The 11,788-nt window shown below is 42.6% G+C and overlaps 1 protein-coding gene and 1 long non-coding RNA gene across 2 annotated transcripts; both read left to right on the forward strand.

Annotated features, from left to right (window-relative positions):
* Positions 1–303: 303 nt before the first annotated feature.
* osgepl1 (O-sialoglycoprotein endopeptidase-like 1) lies at positions 304–11,579 on the forward strand. Its single transcript, XM_088352775.1, has 7 exons — positions 304–678; positions 2,889–3,276; positions 5,204–5,408; positions 9,198–9,346; positions 11,114–11,244; positions 11,311–11,382; positions 11,454–11,579. Exons 1-7 carry the CDS (start codon positions 455–457, stop codon positions 11,533–11,535), a joined length of 1,251 nt encoding a protein of 416 aa, XP_088208901.1. The 5' UTR covers positions 304–454; the 3' UTR covers positions 11,536–11,579.
* On the forward strand, positions 9,368–10,987 carry LOC148352491 (uncharacterized). The gene is made up of 3 exons (XR_015852676.1): positions 9,368–9,889; positions 9,972–10,075; positions 10,158–10,987. It is a non-coding gene; the product is annotated as an uncharacterized LOC148352491 (long non-coding RNA).
* Positions 11,580–11,788: the final 209 nt, after the last annotated feature.

Below are 11,788 nucleotides of genomic sequence, written 5' to 3' on the forward strand. Positions count from 1 at the left end.
AATACATTCATGGCAAAAACAACAAACAATAACAACACTCTGTTGCTTTTATCAATAAAACATGTACGTTGTTTGGTTTATTTCGTGGGGGCACACGGAAAGTACATGTTTACATGTGACAACTCACAGCTGAGTAATGTAACAAATTATTCCGGGGTTATGTAAAAAAGGACGAATATATACAGGAAAAAAAAAGAAAACAATAGTTTGATTTTAATTTCATCAAAATAATGATATTTTTTGTGTGTATTTGCAGTTTTATACATGCTCGTAACCTAGAGGTCACAGAAGTGAACCGGAAGCAGTTCTACACCGACTTTACGTACATGGAGTGACTTCATTGTACTTTTTAAAATGATTATCAGTCAAAGAAGACTTTTGAACAAAAGTTCGATTAAGATATAACATTTTTCTGTCACTTGTTCTCTCAAACGGGCTGCATATACCATATAACATGCTCCATTCTAAAACGAACAGACTCCTCCAACGACTGCTGTTGCCAATCCAGAGGCGGCGTAATGGCGACGTTGCTGTGGGCAAAAGCCCCCCTGGTACGGGTCCCCCCCGGTTAGTTTTGGGTATCGAAACGAGTTGCGATGACACAGGAGCGGCTGTGATCAGCGAGAATGGCGATATACTGGGAGAGTCTCTGCACTCCCAGAAAGAAGTGCATCTGAGGTGAGGCTGCAAAACTCAATAACAAAGTGTGAATAAATGGTAGAAACTTGCGAGTAATCTTTGACCAGTTTGGGGGAAAAAAATTGGATTTATAATAGATCCTCGGGATACCACGTGAATACATTTTGAGGTGGGGATTGCAAAGAGAAAAGGCTGTACAGCTCACCTCCAAGTTGTTTACTTCGCGTCTTTTCGGAGCATGTTACCATTCAAAATAGCGGCTACCGTATACCTACAAATATATTATTTACTCGTATTAAGGTGAATAGTTGCGCTGAGCCGCGAAAAATGTAAGACCCTATATCTAAAAGCGCCGGTGCGGTAACTGACTCATGTCGTTCTGTTGAGTATAATAAAAAGTTTATTTTTCTTCATTTATCTGTTTTCCTTTACTTACTGTATTGTTTTGTTTCTATTTTTGGCCTATTTTATGTCTTTGTTCCTCTCTTTTTAAGTCATTCCGTGCATAATATTACATATTAATCGGTAATGTAGGGATGAAAGCAACATAAACAACCTGAACAGCCATTTTGAACCCAAAAGAGTCGACTCTTTTTAGTGAGCCGAGCCAAAAAAGCCGCTTCTTTAAAAATAGTACCACTTCTCATCTAAGACATCACCGCAGTGTTTTGTATTTGCTCAGAAAAGTTCAAATTTTGGGTGAATTAATGGGCTGGAGATGAACTGCTTCCTGAGAAGTTTTTATTGGCAGAATATATTCTGAAGACTACCGCAATACAAGTCTTCAATCGGACAATCTTAGCACTTGTTTCTCTAGGACATTTTGAAGCAAGATTTTGATACCTTTTTTGAGGCGTTGTGTAGGTCAACAGGATACCGCAACTTCAGTTTTCTGCTTGCATGTTTTGTGTTATCTGCCAGTTCTCAAAGTTTCCGTTTTTCTTTTAATATATATATATTTTTGCACCTTGGTCCTCGTGGTTTCTTGAAATCAGGCACAACTTTGTTCTTTTGCTTAAAGTCCCTGACATTCATTTGAACTTGTAGCTTGCATTGATAGACTATAACAGGGCCAGCAAGGCTTTCTATCTGGCCCGCGACCTATTTACCTGCAGTTTTAAATACGTCCACTAGATGTTGCAAAAGTGATAGCCACAAGACTTTCCAATACTTTTCACTTGTTGTCCTTTTTAGTGCGCTTCATACTTTTCCCATATTTATCACATTTTTTTGTCTTTTTTTTCGACCTTTCAATTTTTTACATACATGGTAGTGTTTTTTCTACCACGTAGCCCTGAGTAAAAACGATTTTGATACCCCTGGAGTAGCAAGTGGATGCAGAATAAGGCATTGTTGGAGGTAGTTCAGCCAATAACATACCGACAGAAACAACAAAGACAGAGACTAGAGAGAAAGACAAAATAAAGAGAAAAGAGTGAAAAAAAGGACAAAGGAATGTGTAAAAAGACTGAGAGAACAAGAGAGGAAACAAGAGAGAGCAGAAAAATTAGTAAAGAGAGAAAAAGCAGAATTAAAGAGAAACTTAGAGAAAGAAAGAGAGTAACGAGAGAGAGAAAAATAGAGAAAAATAGAGAGTGATAGAGAAAAGGAGACAAGGAGAAAGAAAGAGATAAAGAGAAGAGATAGTGAAAGAGAATAAAATAAAAAGAAAATGAGAGAGAGGTAGAGAAAGAGAGACAGAAAGAGAGAAGAGGGAGTTAAAAAGTGAAAAAGAGAGAGGAAAAGAAACATGTAGATTTATAAAGAGAGATAGAAAAAAAGAGTAAAAATGAGAGAAGGAGACAGTGAAAGAGGGAAAAAGAAAGAGAGAAACAAAGTAATATAGCTCCAGGGACTTTGCGTTTGGTACCTGGCTTTGTCAACATCAAGTGGACAAATTTCAAACAGCTTATTTTTCTCTTGTGCTTCTCCGGGGCCAAATTAAAAACCTTGGCGGGCCGGATCTGGTTTGCAGGCCGCATGTTTAACACCTGTGGTCTAGAATAATGGATAAAACCTTGATCATTGGATAGATGCATGAACAAATACTATTTTGGTTGTTATAAGAACGCTTTTAATGACCGGAGAGCGCTCGAAGACCACTTTATATGTTCCTCAAAGGCAGAACAGTTACCATAGGCATTGTCATTTAATTTTATCCACCGTATATTCCGGTATATAGGGCGCACCGGATTATAGTTCTGAAAATACGGTAATTTGTGGTCATTACATGACTGTGTAACGCGCAGGACAGGCGGGATCATCCCTACCGTGGCCCAGCAGCTTCATAGGGATCACATCCACCAGGTGGTCCAGGAGGCGCTCGGACGTAGCAACGTGGACCCGGGTCAGCTCTCGGCGGTAGCCACCACCGTCAAACCAGGTCTGGCCTTGAGTCTGGCCGTCGGCGTGGAGTTCAGCCGGGATTTCGTCGGGCGCCACGGAACGCCCTTTATACCCATCCACCACATGGAGGCGCACGCCCTCACCGTTCGGCTCATTCGGCCCGTCTCGTTCCCGTTCTTGGTGCTGTTGGTGTCGGGGGGGCACTCGCTGCTCGCCGTGGCGCGCGGCGTGGATGATTTCCTTTTGCTGGGTCGCACTTTGGACGAAGCTCCGGGCGATACTCTGGATAAGGTGAGGAAGGATGCTCTTGGCCAGGGGGTGGGCAAACGACCCACCATTTGCGCTTCAAAGGTTGCCGTGACAACTCCACCACAGGGGGTCCGACTCTCCCAGGAGACCGGAACCCAGAGCTAGGCTATACCTATCGACCTCAGCCACTTGCTCCCCTTAATAAAGATTGCCATTTCCCTTATTAAGCGATTATAAACCTCACGAACGAAACTCGGCACCTATTTACTCAAAGCAAGACATGTTAAAAACTCAGTTGAGCACTTGGACCGGATCCGGAATTTCGATTTTGAGGCAGGATCAGTTAAAGAATGTCCACATTTTTAATTTTGTTTTTCCGAACACACCTCATTTATTCACGAACAATGAGAAAAAAAAAGCTTTATTTTAGCAGTGGAGTGAATGCAGTTTTACACCCGAACATACTCACCACGCTATACAAACTCAACACTGCACTCTAGTGGCTGGGGAGAACATTTGGTTTGCATTTATGTAAAGAATCGTAACTTGATAGAAATGACCTAGACCAGGGGTGTCAAACTCATTTTACCTCACGGGCCACACGATAGAACCAACATTCTCTAGGGGCCGGACTAGTAGAAAGAAAAAGAGATAAGAGAGAAATAAAAGAACAAGAGGGGGAGAAAGAGAGGGGGAAAGAGAAAGGCGAGAGAATGTGAGAAATAAGAGATAAAAAGAGAAATAGTGAGAGGGGCAAAGAAAGAGAGAAATAAAGAAATCCAAACAGAAATGGGAGAAAAGGCAAGGATAGAAAGGGAAACAGAGATAGAAAGTGAGAAAAGAGAGAGAGAAGGTAAAAAGACACAGAGAAAAAGACAGAGGAACAAAGAAAGAGAAAAAGACAGACAGAGAGAGTGAAAGAGCGAGAGATGGAGAGTGAGAGAATAAGGGAGGGAGAGAGAGAGAGAGAAAAGAGAGAGGGAGAATGTGAGAAACAAAAGAGATAAAAAGAAAAACAGTGAGAGAGGGGGAAATAGAGAGAAAAAGAAATCCAAAGAGAAATAAAGAGGAGAGAAAAGAGAAGGATAGAAAGAGAGAATGTCAAAGCAAGAGAGAGAGAAAGAGAGAAAAAGGAAAAAAGGAAGGGAGATCAAAAAAGGTAATAAGACACCAGAGAAAAAAAGACAGAGGAACAAAGAAAGAGAAAAAGACAGAGAGAGTAAAAGAGAGAGAGGGATGGAGAGTGAGAGAATAAGGGAGGAAGCAAGCGAGAGAGAGTTTGTGAAAGGCACCTGGCTTTAGCAACATCAAGCGGACATATTTCAAACAGCTGATTTTTCTCTTGTGCTTCTCCGGGTGTTGTCCCGGGACTGAATTAAAAACCTTGGCGGCCCTGATCTGGTTTGCGGGCCTCCTGTTTGACACCCCTGACCTAAACACTGACTTAAGACAGGCCGGATTTAATCTTTTAACGGGCAATATGTTTGAAATGCCTAATGTAAAACACAATCAGAGATAATAGTTTAAAGAAGTTTATTTTATTTACCGAATAGAAACCACATATAATTCTTTTGCCATCTTTCTTAATTATTTCCCCACTTGCAGTATATTTTGGTTTCTCTACATTTTTTGGTACTTTTTATTTTAAATCACTTATATTTTTTCCCAAGGTGGGGGGGGGGGTTGTAAGGTTTATTGTTCTATATTCTTTATCAATTATCCATTATCCGTTATCGGTCAAATCATTATACGCTACAAAGCCGAGGGGCCGAGACGCTCTGGACATGTGCAAAAAATGGAAGACAACAGTCCGCCATTTTTTTGCCTTCCGGTCAGGCTTTTATGCAAAGGGTTTCAAACGAGTCGGCATCTCAAAACGTTTGCCCACGCCCGCAGCTCATTTTTCTCTCGCGCTTCTCTGAGCGTCGTCTCGGTGGCCTGACGTTCGATTTCAAATTCGGTTTTCCAGGTGGCGAGGCGTCTGTCGCTGACAAAGCACCCACAATGCACCACGCTAAGCGGAGGACAAGCCATCGAGAGGCTGGCCCGAGACGGCGACCGCTTCAAATTTCCTTTGAGGACGCCCATGGGACAAATACGCGACTGCTGTTTCTCTTTTGCCGGGCTTCGGAGTCACCTTCAAACCACCATTGACAGAAAAGAAGCAGAGGAAGGTATGAGGAACCAGGTCTTCAGGGAAGCTGTGGTCACGACGGCACTATTTTTCTTCATTGCAATAGAATTACCGTATTTTCCGCACTATAAGGCGCACCCAAAAGCCTTTATTTTTTTCAAAAGCTGACCATGCGCCTTATAATACAGTGCGCCTTATATATGGATCAATATCAAGTCGCAAAGTCTTGCAACTAACTTGCAGCCGCCGACTAGATTTTCCCCCGAACGCCAAGTAGTCCGCGATGTATGCTGGGATTTATTTACCGGCGTTTCATTGGCTAACCAATGTGTCAATCATCATTTGAATCGATCACTATTGGCTAATGTTATTCGGAGGTAAAGGGGGCGGATCCTTTTTATCATTTACAGGCTGGCATAGGCTTAAGCTGCAAAACAAAGCCTGCAATTGGCCGAAAAAGACGTGTCAATCATCAGTTGAATCGATCACTATTGGCTAAAGTTATTCGGAGGTCAAGAGGCGGATCCTTTTTATCATTTAGAGGCTGGCATAGGCTGAAGCGGCAAAACAAAGCCTGCAATTGGCCGAAAAAGATGAATGTGTATAGCACGTGGTTGACGGCATACAGAAAGCATTTTTTTACAATTCTGTATTTGTAAATATTTTATTCTCCTGGATTTACTACACTCACGGATATAAGAGGAGCATGGCTGGACATTATTATTGAACACAACGACTTCGGTGAGCTACTCTGGCTATACATTTTCCCTGTATCTTGTTTCAGACTAAACTCGATGTTTCTGTGATAAGCGGCGCAGATAATGGATGGAATGGAGTGTCTATTTTTAAATTCAACTCAATTTCAAGTGTTTATTGTCATATGCACAGTAAAGTTGCGAGCGAAAAAGAAAATAGAAACTAAGGAATGGTTGGCATTTCTTGAATCCCAAGACTTTAACCTTCCGAATGATGGAACAATGCATTTGAGCGACATCGTACGGACACCGCATCCGCACGTGTTCTCGACACGTATTTGCGTCTTTGCAAGCTTTGGGAATGTTAAGGGGGTAATAAGTTGGACTGAACTATCTGACTGTTTTGTCCACGTTCCCATTGTAGCGCCTTATAATCCGGTGCGTCTTTTGTATGTCAAACATAGGACCAAAAACTATTTTTTTCGGGGTGCGCTCTAAAACCCGGTGCGCCTTATAGTGCGGAAAATATGGTAATGTTATTATTCGGGTGTTGTTAAAGGATAGTGGGATGGTTGGACGTGTTCTATGATACGGCAGGGGTAAACCAGCGAAAGCTGTCGGGCCCTGCTGTTGAACAAAAGAGTGTGTTGTGTCACCCTGACCAGAGTGAGATGGTCGCTTTCTCGTGTCCCATTTCATCTGGAGGGACGAAAGCATGCTTAAACTTAGGTGCCGAGGTGCCTAACTTGTTTGGGTGTTTGGGCATTTGGGTTGGCCATGGTCCCCAAAAATTGTTGTGTGTGTTTTTTGCTACTTTTTCCCTTTTTTATTTTCTTTTTTTGTATGTGTTTGTCTTGCTGTCGGTCACCCCTCTCGAGGGAGATGACCTCATGCCCTTGCGAGGTGAGACGTGTACGAGCCCTGGGTTCCTGTCTCCTGGGAGAGTCGGACCCCCTGTGGTGGAGTTGTCACGGCAACCTTTGAAGCACCAATGCGAGCTAACGCCCCCCCAACCTCACATTCCACCAGTATCAGTCAGATAACATTTCTATGTGATCGACTTAAAACAAAGTATTCACTTCACATGTCTTGCCTTTGTTTGATTATTTTCTGACATTACGAAACAGAATTCTGACTAAACATTGAATACTCTACAGCAGGGGAGTCAAACTCAATTTAATTCAGGGGCCACAGGATAGAACAAACATTCTGTCGGGGGCAGGACTAGTAGATTAAAGAGAAAGAAAAAGAGAGAAAGAAATAAGAGAAAGAGGGAGGGAAAAGGAGAGAGGGCGGGACAAAGAAAGAAAAAGAGAGAGAGGGAGAAACAAAAGATAAAAAGTCATGAGAGAGGGCGAAAAGAAAGGGAGAGGAAGAAAGAAATCCAAAGAGAAATAGAAAGACAGAAGGAGCGGCAGTAGCTCAGGAGGTAGGGCGCTCGTCTTGGGATCAAGGGATCCCAGTTCGAATCCCGGCTCGTCCATGTTACATGTCGAAGTGTCCTTGGGTAAGACACTGAACCCCTAATACCCCTAATAAGCAGGTTAGCGCCTTACATGGCTGCAAGGCCGCTATTGGGAAATGTGGAGCACATTGTAAAGCGCTTTGGGAAGTCTTGACTTGAAAAGCGCTATATAAATGCAGATCATTTCATTTCAAATAGCCTTTAGCATAACTCGCTAGTCTGTAGCTATTAGCATAATTTGTTAGCATGTAGCCATTAGCATGTAACTGTAAGCCTAATTTGTTAGCATTATCTAGTTAGCATTTAGCTGTTAGCATGACTTGTTAGCATTTGGCCCTTATAATAACTCGTGAGCATGTAGCCATTAGCGTAATTTGTAAGCATGAATATATTAGCATAACTTGTTAGCATGTACCCATTAGCATATATATATATCAAGGGGCGGCAGTAGCTCAGGAGGTAGGGCGCTCGTCTTGGGAACAAGGAATCCCAGTTCGAATCCCGGCTCGTCCGTGTTACATGTCGAAGTGTCCTTGGGTAAGACACTGAACCCCTAATACCCCCAATAAGCAGGTTAGCGCCTGACATGGCTGCAAGGCCGCTATTGGGAAATGTGGAGCACATTGTAAACGCTTTGGGAAGTCAAAAAACGCTATATAAAAATGCAGATCATTTTTATTTCAGAAAAAAGAGAAAAGAAAGCGCAAAGGTATGAAGAGAGAAAGAGAAAAGATAGAAAAGAAAAAGAGGAAGTTAGAGAATAATAACATTACTGTATTTTCAGCACTAGTTAGAGCAAAAGAGGTTAAAAGACACACAGAGAAAGAGTCAAAGAATAACAAAGGAAGAGAAAAAGAGAGAGTGAAAGAGACAGAGACAGAGTGGGAGAAAAGGGGTGGAAAAGAAAGAGATAGAGAGAGAGAGGGAGAGAGAGAGAGAGGGAGAGAGCGTGAGAAACAAAAGATAAAAAGTCGTGAGAGAGGGGAAAAAGAAAGGGAGCAGAAGAAAAAATCCAAAGAGAAATAGAAAGACAGAAGGAGAGAAAAGAGAAGAGAAAGCGCGAAGGGTAGGAAGAGAGAAAGAGAAAAGAGAGGAAAGGAAAAAAGGAAGTTAGAGCAAAAGAAGTTAAAAAGACACAGAGAGAGAAAGAGACAAAGAGCAACAAAGGAAGAGCGAGAGAGAGAGAGAGAGAGAGAGAGAGAAATAAATAAAGTACAGTGTCTTTGTTCGAGGCACCTGGCTTTGGCAACATCAAGTTGAAGTATTTCAACCTGCAGCTTGTTTTTCTCTTGCGCTTCTCTGTTGTCTCGCGGGCCGGATTCAATCCCTTAGCGGGCCTGATCTGGCCCGCGGGCCGCCTGTTTGGCACCTGTGCTCTACAGCTTTTTAAGTACTTGGTTCAAGTGAAAGATGAGTCATGTTATTTGTGTTGTTGTGCAAATATATTTACTGTAAAATGTTAAAATTTTCTTTGAATTTTTAACAAATTATTTTTTTTGCATCGTGAAAAAATTCTTAGGCCAATGTTTAAGCTTTTACAGCGAATGACTATCGGCTCGAAATATTGGTTATGGGTTTCCTTTCAATACTAATAATCGGAACACCTCAGCCCTGAAAAGCCCATATCGTCCGATCCCGACAATTATAATAATAATAACTTTAACGGCAGGAATCGAACGCGGAACTCTTCTTTCCTGCGTGAACGACATCGCAGCCGCCACGCAGCACACCATTGCGTGTCACCTGGCCAAACGCACGCATCGAGCCATCTTGTTTTGCAAAGCCAATGGAATGCTGCCTCCGGTTGAGCCCACATTGGTGAGTGCATGCATATAACCTTCCATTTCTAACTTTTTTTTTCCACGTTTTCCTTCTCTAGTCACTATTGTAAGCCACTTGGCTCATCGCTAGCTGTTATTTTCATTGTTGGCTTCTACTGCTTTGTCCCTGAGTGTCACTCGCCTTCCACAGCTGAGTGACATTATTCAGGCATGTGGCGCTCGTCATCAGCAAGTCTTTTTTCCACTGTTTTCTTTTCTAGCCACTCATTTTACTGATTTCTGTGATGCAAGGTACCAACACTCTTGGAATCCTTTACTGGCTTTGTTATTGTTTGGTGCTCCCGCTTCTTCCTTGAGTGTCACTCGACTTCCAAAGCTGAATAACATTATTCAGGCATGTAGCGCTCGTCATCAGCAAGTCTTTTTTCCACTGTTTTCTTTTCTAGCCACTTATTTGAATGATTTCTGTGATGCAAAGTACCAACGCTCTTGGAATCTTTTACTGGCCTTGTTATTGTTTGGCGTTCCCGCTTCTTCCTTGTGTGTCACTCGACTTCCAAAGCTGAATAACATTATTCAGGCATGTAGCGCTCGTCATCAGCAAGTCCTTTTTCCACTGTTTTCTTTTCTAGCCACTTATTTGACTGATTTCTGTGATGCAGGGTACCAACGCTCTTGGAAACTTTTACTGGCCTTGTTATTGTTTGGCGCTCCCGCTTCTTCCTTGTGTGTCACTCGACTTCCAAAGCCGAATAACATTATTCAGGCATGTAGCGCTCGTCATCAGCAAGTCCTTTTTCCACTGTTTTCTTTTCTAGCCACTTATTTGACTGATTTCTGTGATGCAGGGTACCAACGCTCTTGGAATCTTTTACTGGCCTTGTTACTGTTTGGTGCTCCCGCTTCTTCCTTGTGTGTCACTCGACTTCCAAAGCTGAATAACATTATTCAGGCATGTAGCGCTCGTCATCAGCAAGTCCTTTTTCCACTGTTTTCTTTCCTAGCCACTTATTTGACTGATTTCTGTGATGCATGGTAAAAACGCTCTTGTTAGTCATTCCTGCTTCGTCAAGGAGCATTACTCGCCTGCCAAAGCCGAATTAAGTTATTCAAGTATTTGTAGTTTGTCTTTGCCACAGTTTTTCCACTATTTCATTTTCTAGTCACTCATGTCACTGATTTCCATGATTCAGGGTACACGTGCTCTTGCAATCTTTTACTGGCCTTTTTAATAGCTTCTCACGGCGAGCTGGTATTGTTATTGTTTGGCGTTCCCGCTTCTTCCTTGAGTGTCACTCGCCTTCCACAGCTGAGTGACATTATTCAGGCATGTGGCGCTCGTCATCAGCAAGTCCTTTTTCCACTGTTTTCTTTTCTAGCCACTCATTTTACTGATTTCTGTGATGCAGGGTACCAACACTCTTGGAATCCTTTACTGGCTTTGTTGTCGTTTGGTGCTCCCGCTTCTTCCTTGCCTTCCACAGCTGAGTAACGCTTTTCAGGCATGTGGCTTTCTAGTAGCTTCTCTTATTAGACGCTACAGTTAGCTGCTCGCACCAGGTCCGACCAACTTCGGCTATTGCGTCTTCTCAGCTGCTCCAGCTGGCTCTGTAACTTTGATGTCACTAAAGGGGATTAACTAAGGCTTTCATGTCCAGTCGCAAGCTGAAATTCATCCTTTGCCCAATGTTATCTTAGTTTCTCTCGTGTCTCTTTTTAATGCACAGGCTTCAGCCCCATTTTGAGCTAAAGTGACCTCTAGTGGTAAACCCTGACACACTTTCACTTTAACAATACGTTCCAGGTTCTGTCAGGAGGCGTGGCGAGCAACCAGTACATTCGCAAAGCTCTCGGCATCATCGCCGACACAACGGGCCTCCGCCTCCTTTGCCCTCCGGCCAAATTCTGCACCGATAACGGCGTGATGATCGCGTGGTGCGTAAACATTTTGCCCGCCTGAAAATCGGAATTTTATCGATGATCCTCTCCTCGTGTCATCAGGAACGGAGTCGAGCGGCTCAGGGAAGGGAAAGGAATTCTGCCTCCAGACTCGGATGTCAGTTATGAGCCAAAGTATGTACGCGGATTCCGGGAATATCGTCTGTGATGCAGATAAGATGAAGAAAATTTGATGTCATTTACAGGGCACCACTGGGCGTGGACCTCACGGCGCAGGTGAGGGCGGCGGCCATCAAGGTGCCACCAGTAAAGATGAGAATTTCATAAACTCGAAGGCAGCAACTTTTTCTTGTATATTTTAGCACTTGAAGTAAAATGTCTTTATGTAAAAAAATGTCAATGTGCATAAAATAAAAATCAAGGATGATTCCGTCTTTCATTTATTAAATTCAGGGACAAATTTTTTCTTTGGAATCAGAGTTGGCAAACACTAAGAATGCATGAAGAGAATTTTCATAATTTGTTTTTTTTTCATAGTAGCATTTAAGATTTGTTTTCAGTCGAAAGTGGTTCATAGACA

This window comes from Urocampus carinirostris, chromosome 14 (genome assembly GCF_059441175.1).
Source record: "Urocampus carinirostris isolate Australia breed hairy pipefish chromosome 14, RoL_Ucar_1.0, whole genome shotgun sequence".
NCBI classification, from domain to species: Eukaryota; Metazoa; Chordata; class Actinopteri; order Syngnathiformes; family Syngnathidae; genus Urocampus; species Urocampus carinirostris.